This window comes from Globicephala melas, chromosome 20 (assembly GCF_963455315.2).
Source record: "Globicephala melas chromosome 20, mGloMel1.2, whole genome shotgun sequence".
NCBI classification, from domain to species: domain Eukaryota; kingdom Metazoa; phylum Chordata; class Mammalia; order Artiodactyla; family Delphinidae; genus Globicephala; species Globicephala melas.
In genome coordinates this window covers 58281514-58299091 of record NC_083333.1, presented here as the reverse complement: position 1 = coordinate 58299091, position 17578 = coordinate 58281514, and the positions used below count along the sequence as shown (strand labels likewise).

Sequence of the window (17578 nt, the reverse complement as noted above, 5' to 3'; positions counted from 1 at the left end):
GCGTTACGCTCATTCAAACTTGCCCAGTGTTACACTTCAACCTCTGAATTTGGAACTTACCAACACTCCAGAGTCCACTACAGAAGGTGAATTTCCTACAGCTCAGCAGGAGGCCCTGGCTCCACCTCTTGAGCATAATGAGGAGACAGAACCTTCTCCAACCCAGCAGTAGACCACAGGTCAGCCTCCAGAGCCTCTTGTGTAAGCTGAGCCTTCTCCAAGTGAACAGGAACAACCGACTCAGCCTTCTGAGCCTACAGAGCCTCCTGAGGACTTGCAAACAGCAACCCAGCAGAAGAGCCCAGCTCAGCTTTCAGAGGCTTTTGGAGAAGCTGAAACTTCTGCAACCAAGGAGGAAGCCTCAGCTCAGTCACCAGAGCCCCCTAATGGGGCAGAATCTTTGGCAGCCCAGCAGTAGATCCAATCTCTGTCTCCAGTGGAGATAGAACCTTCTGCAACCCTGCAGGAGCAACCAGCTCAGCCTCGAGAGCCTTCTTCAGGGGAGGTGGAACCTACTCCAACTCAACAAGAACAGCCAGCTCAACCTCCAGAGCATGATGAAATGACAGTTTCACCTCCAAGTCACCCTCAGGCTCAGCATTCAAACTTATCCAGTGTCGCTGTCAAACCTGCAGATGTGGAGCTTACCATAACAAAAGAACCACTCCAGAGGTGGGTCCTTCTCCAAATCAGCGCAAGCCTTCAGCTCAGCCCTCAGTGCCCCTTATTAATGCAGAATTTTCTACAACACAGCATGAGGTCCCAACGCTGCCTTCACAGCCACCTGAGGAGGTTTAACCTTTGTCAGTTCAACAGGAAGCTCCAGCCCAATCTCCAGAAGCCGGTACACATAATAAAATTTCAGTATAATAGGAGACCCCAGCTCAGTATCCAGAGCAACCTGGAGAAGAAGTTATACCTGCCATAACCCAGCAGGAGATTCCAGATCAGCATCCACAGGCTCCTGACGTTGTACCTTCTCCACCTTAACAGGAAGGCACAGCTCAGTATCCAGAGTCTCCTGGTGAGGTTGAATCCTCTCCAACTCAGTCTCCAGAGCTCTCTAATGTGACTGTAGTTTTCTCTGCAGAGCATCATGTGACAACAGTTTCTCCTCGAGGTCAGGATCAAGCTTAGCTTTTGCAGGGGCCGATGTCACTGTTATACCTATGGATCTTGCATTTATTGTAACTCCAGCGTTCACTAAGGAGGTTGAAACTTCTCCACCCCAACAAGAAACCTCAGCTCAGTCTACAGTGTCCCCTGAGCAGTTGGAACCTTTGTCAGTCCAGCAAGAGGTTTCAGATCATCATCCAACACCCTGTGAAATTGAACATTCTCCAGTTCAGCAGGGAGCCCCAACTCAACCAACATACCCCGAGGTGACATATCCAAATCCAGAGCAAGTTCAGGCTCAGCATCCAACCTTCACTGAGGTCACGATTCAACCTTTGGCCCTTAAACTGACCATAAGGCCAGAACCCACTAAGGAGGAAGAACCATCTCCAACCATACAGGAGAACTTAACCCAGCCTCCAGAGCCACCTAAGGAAGTTTTTGTAGCTCGGCCTCCAGTATATCAGAACCCAATAGTTCCAACACCAGATGAGGATCACACTGAGCCTCCAACATCACCCAGTGTCACAGTTCAACCTTTGGACCTGGAATTACGTTAACTCTGGAATCCAGTATGGAGGTTGAACCTTCTCCAACCATGCAGCATACCCAAGCTCAGCCATGAGAGCTCATTAAGGAAGTTGTAGCTCAGTCTCCATTGTATCCCGAGGTGACAGTTCCAGTACCAGATCAGAATCATGCTGAGCATCCAACATCACCCAGTAACACAGTTAAACTTAGAGACCTGCAGCTTACCACAACTCCAGAACCTACTACAGAGTCTGAACATTCTACAGCCTGACAGCAGACTACAGCTCCCCCTCCAAAACACCCTGAGATGACACTTGAACAGCCAAACCTGAATCAAGTCGCAATTCATCCTATGGATGTGGAACTTACCATTATTGTAGGATCCAATATGGAGACTTTACCTTCTCCAATCATGCAGGAGACCCCAAATCAGCCTCCAGAGGCACCTCAGCATGTTGTAGTTCAATCTCCATTCCAGCAGCAGGTGACAGTTCCAACTACAAGGAAAGATCAAGGTCAGTATTCAACATCATCCAGCGTCATTGTTCATCATGTGGACCTAGAGCAAACCACAATTCCAGAACCCACTATGGACGCTGGACATTCTACATCCCTACAGCAGACTACAGCTCCCCCTTAAAACACCCTGAGATGACACTTGCACAGCCAAACCTGACTCAAGTTACAGTTCCACGCGTGGACCTGAGAGTTAACATATCTCAGCAACCAAGGCCATCTGAGACAGTTCTTCTTCCTTTAACTCAGTATTCAGTATCCACAGGTCTTCCTGGTGTAAAATATACCCCAGAAAAGAAGCAGCCAGAACAGCATGCCACCACAAACATCAGCATATGTGAGCTCTGTACCTTCAAAAATGAGATGCTGTCATGTGTCGGTCTCAGCTCAAAGCAGAAGCTCCATAGAGTGCCTGAGCCAGAGCCTAATGCCTACATAGGCACTTTCAACATCATGTAAGAATCGCCTTTCCTCGTTTGTTCTCTGCATCCTTCCTGACACGGCAGCCTTTCTTCAGGTCTTCCTGGGTCCTCCTTATCTCCCCAATCCACATTGACTGACTTTCTGTTTCCACCTTTTGTTTGTCAATGATTCCTTATCTTCATTCTCCTTCTTACTATTTTTCCCTCTCCTCCAGTCTTTTACTTTTAATTGCCCTTATTTTTTCCTTCTCCATTTTTTACCCCATTATTTAATTCCTTAACATCTACTCTTCTCCCATCTTTACTCCATCCTCTTTACAGCAACATGTCCCTCTCCCCATCTCATTGGTGGTAATACAACAAAGTGGTTAAGAGTAGAGATTCCAGAGCCAGACTACCTGGGTTTTAACATAGGTCTGCCATTTATTAGCTTTATGACTCAATTTCCTCATCTGTAAAATGGGGATTATGGTAGTCATCGTCTCATAGGATGACTCCTAATTCTCCTAATGACTCCAATCTCATTGGGAGACTTAGAGGAGTTAATATAGGTAGAGCTCTTCTATCAGTGCTTATCATATATTTTAGTGTTAGCTATTATTGTTATTCAATCCCTCAGTTATATCTAGAACTCATCTTTGTTCCCTGGCTTCCTATATGTAGCACCCATTTTGTGCCCAACCCAGGGCTAAGTACTGTGGGAGCCACAGAAGTATATGGTATTGTCTCCAGAACATGACAATGACAAGTGGGAAGAAAGGGGATATGCCTTAAAATGGAGGTAATATATAATTATTAAAAGAAATACAGATAGGTGCTGTATTTCACCAGAACCTGTACTCACAGGGGTATGGAGGTCACGGAAGGCTGCATGGATAAGCTAAATCTTCAGCTGGGACTTAAAGATTGGCTGTGATTTGTCAGAGAAATAATAGGCAGTACAGTCTAGGCAACGGTGTGACTGCAGGGATGATCAGAATTTAATAGATTAGTTTGGCTGTAAAGAATTGGGTTAGGCAACAATGAAAGATAGGATTATGAAAACCCTTGACTACTGACAATGGGGGTTTGAAAGTTACGCTGTAAGATATGAGGAGCCAATGAATGTTTTCAAGCAAGAGAGACAAATGATTAAAACAAGGGGCTTATTTTAGATTTCATATGTAGAGCGATCAGAGAGGAAATCTTGATTCACGGAGACCAAATAGAATGCTTTAGCAAAATCTAGGAGTGAAGTGAGAAGGAGCTGAGTTAATGTGGTTGTGATGGAAGTAGAAAGAAAATCCTGAGAGTTTTCCTACAGAGGAAAAACTGACAAGATGTAGTAATTGACTAGAGTTGGGGGATTGTAGTACAGGAAAAAGAAAAATCACATGTGTTGATGGGCAGAATGATGGTGGTATAACAGGTGGAAATACAGCAGTTGGGAAGCACAGTCAGTTTGAAGGAGATGAGTTCAGTCTTAGGCATCTTTTATTGGTGAGCATAAAGCATAAAGGCTCTGTTTGAGTGGAAATGTCCCTCAGGCAGATGGGCAAACAGGTATCCATTTTGACCTATTTCTGACTCCCATGAAAAATGTGCTTATAAACTGAATAGTTACATTGTTGCTGAGGGAAGAGGACAATGCTAAAGCCAAAGATTCAGTCATCCACTGAGTTAGTGGTTCAAACTGAACCTCAGGCTTTTAACAGCTTCTTTTAAACATATCTAATTCATGGATACATTCTCACTGTTTAAAAAAAGAAACGTGACAGAAGTATATAGGATGAAATGTGAAAATTCCACCCCAACTTCCCTACCACCAATACGGTAACTCCTGTTACTCTTTTGATGTGTGTCCTTCCTTCCGATCTCTTTCCTTTGTATTTTGTTCCTCTAATGAGGTAATAAATTTACTCCTTGCTCAGTGACTTGTGCTTTTCCCTATGCAATATGTTTAAGAGATATTTTCGTATTAGTTACTATAATTTCTAATTGCCCGTAGCCTGCTAACACCTGGAAAGATTCTGAGGGCACTGAGCCAAAGCTTTGGTGTTGCCTGGCATAGGATTTCTTTATATTTATTTGCTGATATTGATAAATGTTTGCCATTTTTCTCATTGATTTGTAGGAGTCATTTTAGACACATAAGTGATTTTGGAAAATAAGTAATTGGCATTATGTATCCAAGAAATTGGACAGATAGGAAGTTCAAGTTCTGAGGAGATGCCTCATTGTTTGTGCCAGTGGCCTCACAGTATGTTTTTTATTAATTGTGCACACTGGGAAGCTGATAAGCTGTGGGAATTATAAATCTGGTCTTTTCTGCATTTGAATATTCCCCACAAGGTGGCCATGATTCTTTTCCTCCTTCTCTACATTCTTTTCCTACCTATTCAAGCATATGAACTGCGGTTCTTCACAGTTTCCAGGGAAACTCTATTTCTTACATTGATGAAAGTATATGGAAGGCATACCGCTGGGCTGAGAAGCTGTGGGTATACTCTCCCCAAATATGAATACAAAAAGCTAACTGCCTTGTAATATCCTTCTTGGTCCAGAATTTTGAGGTCAATACCTGTGAGAAAAGGTATTTCCCCTTCCATATCCCAAAGCAACCTAATGATTGAAATTCTGTGTTTATTTTAAAAATGAAATTTGGCAGGACCTCTTTAAAATCAGTAAGAGACAATTTAAACTTATTTTGCATTATACAAGTAATACATGATTATATTCTCAATATATAACAATGAAATAACAGGTATAGTGAAAACCCTTCTTGTGCCCTAATCCCCCACCCACTACTTTAAGTTTAGTATTAATCCTTCCAGACTCTTTTCCATACTTTTGTGTACATACATATTTACAGATAGGCAAATAGGTTTGTGTGTTTTTCTTATCTTTTTTTACATAAGTAACGTCTGCCACTTGATTCCTTCATTTCATGATATGTCTTAGATTTCTTTCCTTCCCAGTACATAGAGGGTTACCCCATTCATTTAAACTCATGCATAATATTCCATAGTATGAATGTATCACAGTTTAATAATGCCCCTATTGAAGGATGTTTAGATTTTGTCCAGTTTTCTTGTTACTTACATTGCTACAATGAATATCCTTGTACATTTTTGTGAGCCTGTCATTTATTTCTATAGAATAGTTATCTAGAAATGGGATTGTTTGAGTGAAGACTATTTAGTCATAAAATTTTAATTGCCCTCACAAAAGTGGTGCCAGCTTATACTCCAGTCACCATGCTGTGATGACATTCATTTCCCCACACACTTCCACCACCACTGGATATTCTACATTTTTTTTTTTTTTTTTTTTGCTAATCTGACGAGTGAATAAAAGGGGTTCCATCTGAATTTGAATTTTTCGTATTACTTGTGAACTTAAATATATTTATATGTTTACTGGACATTTGTAGTTTATCTGAGAATTGTCTGTCCTTTGCCCATTTTTCTGTTACTATTTTTTTTATTGATTTGTAGAAAAAGTCATTTTAGATATATAAGTGATTTTGGAAAAAAACATTCAAAGTAATTTTTCATGACAGTCTGTGGTCATATCCGTAGTTCAACTTGAATATACAAGTCATAAATGACTTCTGAATTAATAATAAAAAATCATAACAGTCAATCTAAAAACAGGTATTATGACCACCCTTAAAGAGATGACCCCTTAGTCTGATATATATTGGTAAGGAAAAAAATGCTAGAATCAGGCAATTTTTTTTTAATTTACAGATTTCCTAAATACTATATGTAGTTTATATTTCCTGTGATAGTATCTAACTTGGAGATTTTATTTCCCAAACTTGTAAGAAAAATGAAAGTCATTTGGCACAAGAAATAGATAACTTAATTTCCTCTGGGAGTGGAGGTGGGTGGTAGATTGAGGGACAGAGGTAAGAGAAAAAGTTTGAATTGTGTGCTACATATTTTTGGAATTTTAAGATGTGAATATATATTACATATTTTTGAAAAATAAATTGAAATTTAAAAATTAATTTTTAAAAAGCATGAGTTTGGGAGGCAATACTCTAAAACACGAGTCTGGTAAGGTTTGAAGGTATCTAAGTCAGCTTGAGGTTTATACCTTATAACCTCCTAACTTGAGGTCAGTTGTTCCGCAAAGCAGAATTTCTTAACCTCCCTCCTGCTCCCCCGTGTATATATCTTTGGCAAGCTGCAGAAACTTATGTTCTTGGGATAGTGTTTTAAAATATATAATAAGTCAAAATATATCACAACTTATGTTCTTGGGATAGTGTTTTAAAATATATAATAAGTCAAAATATATCGAAAAAAAAGAAAACCAACTATATTGAAATAGTTTTCAGAATATTTTTAAAATTAGTGAAATAGTAATAAATATGCTTCTCTTAGCACACTAAATAACAAGATATAGTGGTAGGTCTAATAAATATTATAACTCCAGGGTAGTGATGAGAATAAATGATATTTCAAGGTATCTGCAGCATATACGTGATATGAAATGACCTGTGATTTCTATTGGGGACCAAATAAACTATACTGCTGATCTACTGTGGTTTGTTGCCTACATTCATAATGGAAGCAAGTGCTGATTTTAGTTAGAGATTTGTGAAAACTGAGATGTAATTTTATTTCCCATCCCAGTTTGGCACTCTGGGTTCAGTCCTCTTTATTCACAGACCTCTGCCCTAAAAGGATGACCCACAAGTCGAAATTGCCTGCACACTTTTGCGTGTGTTCAAGAAAGTGCAGTATTTTGGGAAAAGAACCATTGCTTTTATGAAATTCTCAAAAGATTCTTGTCTCAAAAGATTGAGGCACAAATGTAAGGGAGAAGAAAGACATTTTTTTTCCTGTACTTATCCTCATGAGTGACGATAAATTGATAATTTGTTTTAAATAAAAGTATCTGATAGTTGATAACTTGTCACTTTCTTAATTCATTCAATAATTTTTTTTCCAGTATCTACGATATGCCAGGAACTGTTTTACATGCTAGGGTTACAGGCCCAGGAATGAAAGAGCCCAAGTATCCCAGTTCTCAGGGGATTTACAAATATATAGAAATAAGTATATAAGTGTAATAACTAGATAGATATAATTTCAAGCATTGCTAAGTACTTTGGAGAGAAAGAAAGCAGGGGAAGGAGAGTAAATCAGTTCCAGAAAGGCCTATTGTTTGCATTTTATATATATATGGTTAAATCAATCAAACAGATCCTGAACCCTCTCAATTTCCTAGAAGTTACAGAGGTGGAGAGAAGGATAATTGTCAATAATACAGAATCAAAAATGAATGTAAAAATCAGAAGACTGCCTTAGACAAGAACCCTGGTCAGAAGTTAGACATGGATCTTTCTTAAATGTTCCTTCATGCCTGCTTTTGATATTTTCCTGGTGTGAGAAAGTTTTAGATCTGGCTTTAACTCTGATTCCCCATAGTTTTAAAATTTTTTCTTCGATCAAGAAGAAAGAGTTCTACAGATTAATGTATTTTATTTCAGTTATTCAGCTATTTCTTATTTGAAGCTCCTTTTTGGGTAATGTTTTGGTGACTGACTCAATCTCAGTCTAAACTTTACTTCTAGGCTGAATTTACCGTTGTTATTTTTAAAATTTCTTCTATCCTGTCATCCAAACAACTTCACAGAAAGAAAGCCCATTAATTTGAAATACATACTGTTTGGTTACTCCCTGTCCTACCATGATATTCAAACTCAAACCAGTGTGATATGGGAATCAGCCAATCAGAGAAGACACTGCCATAAAGAGTTGATGAGCAGCCCCATCTCTTTGCTGTACTTACTGAATCCTTGTCAACGTTCAAAGTTATAATTAGCATATATGAGTTCCACTTTTGTGTAGCTTTTTTTCATATGCCAGCATTTCCTGTGACGTTTGTATATCATTTTTGATGTATACCTACAGTTTTGTTATGCGATATGGGGGGGTAGAGTTTTTTCCTACCTTGGAAGGTATGAAAAGCGTTACCATAAATGTCCTTGGACATATTGATTTGTTTTTTTTCTTTTTGCATCATTTCCATGGAAATATGAAACCACTACTTAGAGGTGAGAAAACAATCAATCTTAGCACCATCTGTTGACCATTCCCCCTAACATGTGTTCTGACTATCACTGTGATTCCTTCTAACATGGTGAATTTCAATTTGAGGTCAGGGTCTCTGAAGCATGCTCAGGGCTCCAAGAGTTCTTTGTGGTAATTGAAGTCTTTTCTGTTTTTGTTTAAGTGATCTTTTAAAAATGTGTGTGACTATATTCTGTATAATATGAACCACCTTAATAACTGAGTTGCAGAGTTTCCAGGTAGTAATATTTTAATTTTCATAAGCTATGAGTAAAGAATTAATTTATGAGGTGGAATTAAGCTATGAGATGGAATTAATATAAATATGTGATCAAGAGACACTGTGAGTAAAAAGCAGGACGTTTTAAATGCAGAACTCAATGGAAATAGCTTCACAAGGCAACATAGCCTGTGCTCAGATCCCCAAGGCTCCTGAAGGATGTACCACTGTTAATATTACCTGCAAGGAAGGGGATTCTTCCAGGCAAGAGAAAGCTACCTTTGACATCTTATAGAGTTTCTTCTGTACTGCCTCTCTCTCTCACTCCCTCACTCCACTCATGGGATACTGGCTATGTGCCTTCCTGCTTATCAGATATAAGAAACAGGTGCAAAACGCCACCCCCTCCTCCCCGCAGCATGTTCCTAGTCTTTATTGTGAGACCAGCGGAAGCAAAGGGCTTAACATTCCTCAGGCAGACCCAGGCGTCAGGCTTGACTGTGAATGTTCCTGTTCCCTTGATTCTGCATTCTGGAGAAGTCATTGGCTGGATCTCTCAGGTTCTTAATTTATTCTTTAACTGTCATTTCTGCTGCTCATACACTGAGTTTTTTATTATTATTATTATTGCTAACACTTTTCATTCGTATATTCCTGAGTTGACTAATGGATGCACTATCTGCTTACATCTGCCTGAGGGTAATAATTGTGCTATCCTAAGGTCTTGTGCTTTGTTAACTCTTATTCATTGGCTATAAGGTCTTATGTTTGTTTTTGTTTTCTGTCCTTAATGGAGTAGGCTTTCTCACATTGTTTGGTCATTCCTGAGTGTAATTCATCTTTCTAGTGGAGATTCTGCTGCTTTTGTTTCACAGCTTTAGGGATGAAGTGAAATGAGCTTTTGGGGCTTATTACTCCCAATGGGTTGCCTTGAGAAAAAGGCAGAGGTGGAAGGTGCCTTCTGGTGGCTAGTCAGGGAGTGCATAACTTTCTTCCAGCATTCTGGGACCTTGCCCCCTTTCTAACACCAGTTGCTCCTGCCCAGAAGAATACACATTTTGCTGCCTGGATCAAGGAGGGAAGATGTGGGTTTGATGTGTGCTGTAGGCTGCTCCTACCGCACTATTCCAGCTGATCACCCTGTAGGTAGCTCCAGGATGTTTCTGGTAGGGGAGCATTTGTGTAGCTTCTCCCACACATCGAGCTAAGGTTGTGATTTTTTAAGCTATATCTTTTCTATCATTCTTAGGAATTTTGTTGGAGGTTGAAGGGGTGGAGACTTGACATGTTTTAATCTGCTAAATTGAAATAGCACAACTTCTTGGGAAACAATTTTGTATCCCTATTACATCCTAGACAAACTCAGGCAAATATGTATCAGGATACAAATACAAGAACGTTCAAAGCAGTATTGTTTTTAATAAATAAAAACTAGAAAAATCTCAGTATACATCAACAGTTGAATGACTAAAATGTGGTATAATCATACTTAGAAGTCATACACTTCATCAGAAACATAATGCAAGCCACATAAGTAATCTTAAATTTTCTGGTAGCCACTTAAAAATAAAGTAAAATGAAACAGATGAAAAAATATTAATATCTTTTACTTAACCCTTATATCCAAAATATTAACATGTGATCATTATATACATTATTAATAAGATATTCTAATTTTTTTAATACTAAGTATTTAAAAATATCCTAAGTATTACCATATCTACATGTAATCAATATAAAAATTAATGAGAGAATCTAGATTTTTTTCCCATACTAACTCTTGGAAATCACAATTTGGTTGCTAAATTTTATTACAAATACTTGATTGGTATTTAGATTTCATAAAATTTACAGTCGAAAAAGTAGTATCACATATACAAATTGTTGCTAACCAAAACATTCTCCAATAATTACATTTAGTATCAGTTTTTTTAAATTTTAATTTCAAAATAATTGAAATTAATTAAATTAAAAATTCAACTCCTTAGTCACATTAGCCACTTTCAAATACTCAGAAGCCTCATTTAGTTGGACATGCAACACTACATACTACAGGCAAAAATAAAATAATTTTACAAAATAATGTTGAATGAAAGAAGTAATGTGGCATATAATACATATAATATGATTCCACTTATATAAAGTTCAAGAAGAAGCAAGACTAAACTGTGTTGTTTATGACTGATAGAGAAAAGGCAAAACTATATTTAAAAAGCAAGGAAATTATTATTAAAGTAAGGATAGCAGTTTGCTCCTGGAAGCCAGAGAGAGGGTTGTGATTGGAAAATGACACACGGGGGGCTTCTGGGATGCTGGCAGGATTCTTTCTTGACATGAATGGTGTTACGTGGGGATCTGTTTTGTAATTATTAAACAGTTGAACAGTTGTTCAATTGAATTATTGAACAGTTATGTATATTTTATGCACATTTTAGTTTTCAAAAAATTTTAATGGGGGTAAAAACAGATGGCTTCATTTGCCCTGATACAGTGCTGTGTGGGACTTCCCAATAGGGTTTGGGGAAAGAGAGGAGGGAAGGGCAGCTCTGCAACGTTGGTGCCACCCAGAGCTGGTTTATAACAGAGACTTCGTGATCTAGAGAGTAGGCATTAATTATATGATTTGGGGGAAAGAGTGGGTGGGTTGTGAGTTTGTGTGTGTGTGTGTGCGCGTGTGTGCGCACATGCATGATGTAGAGAAATAGACACAAAGGAGGAAGTGAAAAGAAGGTTTAAAGGAAAACAGAGCAGAAATCACCATCCCTAAATTAAATAAGAATTAGGTTGCTTAGGTGGCACCATTACCCAGCTTTCCTCCACATATTGGAGTTAGTCCTATGTAGTATATAGTTGTAGTTATTTTGCATTTTGATCCAGAAATAACCTTTTCATTTTTCAGAATTCTCAGTGAAAATTATTTGGCTGAATTACATAAGGACTCATTTGAAGGCTTGCTATCCCTCCGATATTTGTAAGTTAATCATATTTATTTATGAGTTCTTATCTATAAAGTAGATTATCTATAAAGTAAGTAAGGGCTTCAAGTTAGATAATCTTTTTAATTTCTTCTAGCAATAAAATTATACAATTCTGTAAGTCTGTGTAGGGCCCCAGCCCATCACTAGCACTAAATATCTCCTATTCATTTTTAATTTTTTAATTATACAGACAAGGTATAGATAGAAAAATACACTTTAGTTGTAGAGGAAAAGTGGGAATGAGGTCTGAGCAATTATAGACTCCCATATGAACTTTGTTATATAAGTGTTCATATAGTCTCCATCTGTATTTATATTTTGTTTATGACCTATGGATCAAATCTGGCCCACAGTCCATTTTTATACAGCCAATAAGTTAAAAGTGATTTTTAAAGGGCTGTAAATTAGAAAAAAAAGAAATGAAGAAAAATATGCGACAGAGACTGTATGTGGCCTGCAAAGCCTAAAATATTTACTTATCTGGCCTTTACAGAAAAGGTTTAAAAAAGTTGGTTTAGTGAAATGAGAGAAATTAAAGTTAACCTCAAATTGTCACCTACAGGAAAGAAAATAGAGAACAATTACATTAATATGAATGCCATTAACTTATAGCATTGATAATTTAATCTAAATTAAATTAACATTTAAATATTAAACATTCAAGCAGATGAATTATGTAAACAGTATTGTCAAGGGACTTCCCTGTTGGTCTAGTGGTTAAGACTTTGCCTTCCAATGCAGGGTGTGTGGGTTCGATCCCTGATAAGGGAGCTAAGATCCCACATGCCTCATGGCCAAAAAAACAAAACATAAAGAAAAAGAAGCAATATTGTAAGAAATTCAATAAAGACTTTAAAAATGGTCTATTTCAAAAAAAAAAAAAAAACCTTAAAAACAAAATCAGTATTGTCAAGAACACATTAAGTTACCAAAAAAACAAACTGTTGTTAAGGATTTCAAGGCAGGAATTGTGATGCCAATATTAAGAATGTTTAAGATGATGGTTAAGTGGTATATTCAGAAATGTTTACATTAAATAAGCATATCAGAAATGCCCCTAATAAAAATCTCTCCAGCCTTTTTTTTTTCTGGTTCTTTTGTTTGTTTGTTTTGTTTTTTGGGCCACGCCACACGACTTGAGGGATCTTAGTTCCCCGACCAGGGATTGAACCCAGGTCCCCAGCAGTGGAAGTGCCGAGTCCTAACCCCTGGACTGCCAGGGAATTCCCTCTCCAGCTTCTTTATCAAAGAGGAAATGCTTGCCTAGTATTTCTTTTTATTTAGGGATAAGGAGAAAACTGTGTTTTCTGCTATAAAAGCTCAGTTTTTGTCCTTTGTCCATGGCATCCAAAGCTGTGTATGCCATTAATCCTTATTAAGCCAATGAATGACCCTCTGTAGCAAATAGATTCTTCTTACCAATATAAAAGGCTTAAGGGAAGTGGGTATAAAGAGCCTCAAATGACCCTAAAAATAGTTCTTTTAATTATCAAACCTTCCAAGTTTTAAGGGGCAATCACCTTTATAGTAGTCTCTTCTCTGCCATCTGGGCTCCAAACCTTACAAACACAGTTTGGAGAAACAGAAATAAGATAACTGCTCAGTGGACTAGGCCCTTCATTACTTCTACTATGAAATAATTTATAATCTGATTATTTCATGTTAGCATAAGTATTCTCATTCTTTAAAAAAAATGCCAATCAATAAAAAAGCGAAAAAAGAATATGCTAATAAGCAGTGTGCCTAGTGCTGTAAACATGAAGATGGGTAAGACAGGATTCCTTTTAGCAACTCATGATCTCACAGGGAAAATAAACATATAAGCTCAAACCACAAGGACAAAGTGCTGTGGAGGCTCCATGAAGTAATAAAACTACATTTCTTTTCAAAGAGTCATTTCCTCATTCTATCCACTCCCCAGCTATTTCTTGATTTTATACATATTTGAGTTTGCTTTATGTCCAGGTGTTGGCTTTAAGTATGATAAACGATTCACATAAGCAGGATCTAGTCCATACTTTGAAGGAGTTTATGCTCAGAGGAAATGGGTTGCAAACATAGCTATATTTAAAGAAAGAAATGAATATGGGCAATGAGAGCTATCAGTGGGGATTGCAGCACAAATGAGGGAAAAAAGACTTCAAATTGGATCAGGGAAGATGTTACTAGAGCAATGCTGTTTAAATGGGACCTCGAAGGGCCATTGGGTATCAATGACAGACATGTTGGGAAGAGTAAGCTTGCAAAAGGAACGTGGGAGAAAGACAAAACACAGGAAAAATTCTCTGAGTACCTGTAGAGTACAAGTGGGAAGAGTAGGAGATGAGAGGCAGATCATCTTGGGCTTTGGAGGCCAAACCAAGTATAACATGCCAAGCTACCACAGCAGTGCTTTAGGACAAGCTTTAGCCTGCAACAGAGCCAACCACTTGGAGGGCTTGTGAAAATACAAGCTCCAGCCCCATAGTTACTGATTCAAGAGGTCCGGAGTAAGGCTGAGTATTTGTATCTTCAATAAGTTCACAAGTGATGCTGGTATTTGAGAACCACTTCTGGAGAGTTAATCTGGTGATCGCGTGGAGGATGGCTTAGAAAAGGAGAGGGTAGAGATGGAAACACTAGTCAGAAGACAGTGATACACAACCAGTTGAAATGAGAGACTAAGCTGGAATCAATGGAAATAAGATAGTCAGCTATAGTCAAGAGTAGGTATTTTTGAATAAAAGTCAATATGATAGAAAGTGTACTACTGAATTAAAGCTATATATTAATGAGAGGAGTAATTTCCTTTCAAATTGTGTGAAAGGGTATCTTTTATTTCTTCTCCTAATGAATTGGCCTAGCAAAACAGAACTATACTGGGAAGTGTGTAAATATAAGAATATTCCTTTTAATATTAGAAATTATAATGATATATAGAGATAAAAACTTTGAGCTCATAATCTACAATTTGAAGAGACCACAAAAGGTGGAATCTAATCAATGCTTCTGTGCTCAGGAAAGATTACCTTCAAAATCTATCAAGTTCTATAGTTGTATATTTAATTTATGAAGATCCTGAAGGTGAGACTCTTAAGAGAGGTGAAGACAGGGTTAAGGTCTCTGGAAGGTTTAAATAAAAATTCCTAAGGTTTGGAGTTTAGGCAAAAGCTTCCTCTTTATTATTATCATTCTAACCTCTACTAGTTATTCCTACTAATTAGATATCTAATAGATAATTGAGGCAATATTTTCCTTTTTCTTTTCCTGGAGATTTATCCTGCAATAAAAGACAGTTTATCGAAAGATGTAGATTTGAACCACTACTTTTTTGCAATTTATGTAAGTTACAAATATAAATTCATTTTATTTGGAATTTTTATAAACCTTGATTTTTTATAAAATTAATTTGTTACTCATTTTGAAATATGATTAAAACTACTACTAAAATTTTGTAGCAAATCCTTTTTGTCTCTAGCAAAGATTAATGTGAGAATTATTACACAGATCAGAGTGAATCATTATAGAGCAGTGGTTCTCAAGCAGGGTGATTTTGCAAGCAGGTGACATTTGGTAGTGTCTGGATACATTTTTGCTTGTCAGAACTGTATATGCTACTGGCATCTAGTGGACAGAGGCCAGAGATGCTACTAAACATCCAACAGTGTACAGGAGAGCCTCCCACAGCAAAGAATTATCCAGCCCAAAATGTCAATAGTGCCGCCTTTCTAGAGAAATAAAGATCACTTAACACAAGTATTTAATGAGTATTTACTATTTTGAATCTACTGTACCACATATATAATCATGAAAGTATAAATCATAATATCTTCCACAGTGAGATTTCTTTAGAATATGGAGGGAGTAGTGATATTATGTTTCATCATATATAAATTAGAATTATTGCCATAACTGTTCTGAAAGAATATCTATTTTTCTTTTGCTTGTGTCTTTTTTTGTAGTATCCTTGGCTGCAATTTACTCACAGAACTGAGCTTTGGAATGTTTCAGGCCTGGCATGGAATGCAGTTTTTACACAAGTTTTAAGTGATATAGAAGATGAATGCATGTAAAAAACTGTGTGTAGAAACATCATGCAGTCATAGGTTAACTGGGTGTAAGCCCAGTATGAATTCTGGAAAATCTGTCTTGAGAGCCATTTATTTTTTTTCACATGAGGAAACTAAGGCACAAAGAGGCCAAGAGACTTGAGTATCTCATATATATGAAACGCTGTGGTTTCCATAATACTGATCTTTGGCACGGGCAATAAAAGGCACCAAGCAAAACCACGCAAATTTGCATTGTCATGGAATCCCACTGATGCCTCTCCAATATGCGAATGGTCCATGAAGTTCCACTTTTGAATTTATCTTTGACTCCCGCTCATGTGCAAAGTTCCTAACTGCTTAAAATGTATGCAACACAGAGCTGCAAATAACTGTTTAGAACCGAATTCTTCAGGGAGCAAAAGGTGTGGGTGTTTCCCCAACCATTATTAGCTCTTTTAAATGGTAAAGCAGAAAGAATTCCTGAACACCCACCACAGGGCTCTCCCCAGCCACGCAGAACATTCTTCTTCAAAAAGCATATATCTCTGAAGTGAATTTTCTGTGGCCAATGGGAACTTTTTAGGCATGGAAAAAGACATTGTTTGTGTTCAGCTGTGTGTGAAAATATAAAGAAAATACATTGCTGTAGCCTAATTCAATATACTTTCTTTGCTGACTACTCTTCAATAAGAAGTGTGGGTTTTACACCCCTTCAGCTCAAAAATTCTGTGATTTCTCATGACACAAGGAAATGATTGTGGGTACGTTCAAAGGCCCGAAGGCGATTTTAGACTCAAGGTAAAGAGCTCTTCTACACCTGGCTTTGGAAAAGACTCTCTTACCTGTCTTGTGGTTCAGAAATCCAGTTTCACATAGTTCACACATTTTGGGTTAATGAAGGTGTTGAGGCTGTGTCTGGAGCTGGATTAGCAATTCCTGCAGATGCCTATGTTTAGCGGCCTCCTTCCTTTCCCTTGTTAGTTTGCTGATGCCTACCTTGGGCAGAGAGCACCAAGGGTCAGTTTTTCTTTTGCCAGCACACCGGAGAGCAGGCTCATGAAGTCCCTTCACCAGGAGGTTTTAGTAGCGTCAATACAATGTCTTAAACTAACCACATTTCCTAAACATGCTATAACACCAAGAGTTCCTTATAAGAATCAGAGTTTCACTATAGCTATGTAGGCAACACAGGAAAATACATTGTGGAAATCAATCAATCATTCAATCAATCAATCACAGTTTAAAAATTAATGAATTCATTCAAAAACATTCACTGAGTGCCATGCCCACTGTGTGTCAGCACTGTACTAACTGCTGGGGATACAAAGATGCATAGGGCAGGGACTTTGGCCCCAAGAAGCTTTCATACTAGAAGGAGAAAGATGGATGTTGTTGGGAAAGCATATATATGAGCCATTCTAGCATCTATGCAGCAGTGTAACAAGGTGAGGGAGGGGGGTGATGAAGTAGAAAATGGGTGGTAGGTTAGAAAAGATTTCTAATGTAAGAGGCACCAACTTGTTCCTTTTGAATTTGTGTTCCTCTTAAATGACAGAAAAAGGTAGTGAAAGAATCAGAACTATCTGGTGTTGGAAATAAATTAGTACTCTACTCCTAAAACTCGTTCACAGTTACTTTCAAAAGATTGTCACAGTATAGTAAGTCTTTGTTTTGGACTAAGTCTTTCTAATAGACA

At 37.8% G+C, this 17578-nt stretch overlaps 1 protein-coding gene across 1 annotated transcript; it reads left to right on the top strand.

Annotated features, from left to right (window-relative positions):
- Window positions 1-1169: 1169 nt before the first annotated feature.
- On the top strand, window positions 1170-1676 carry LOC138842481 (leucine-rich repeat-containing protein 37A3-like). The gene has a single exon (XM_070044572.1). The coding sequence runs from the start codon at window positions 1170-1172 to the stop codon at window positions 1674-1676; it is 507 nt and encodes a 168-aa protein (XP_069900673.1).
- Window positions 1677-17578: the final 15902 nt, after the last annotated feature.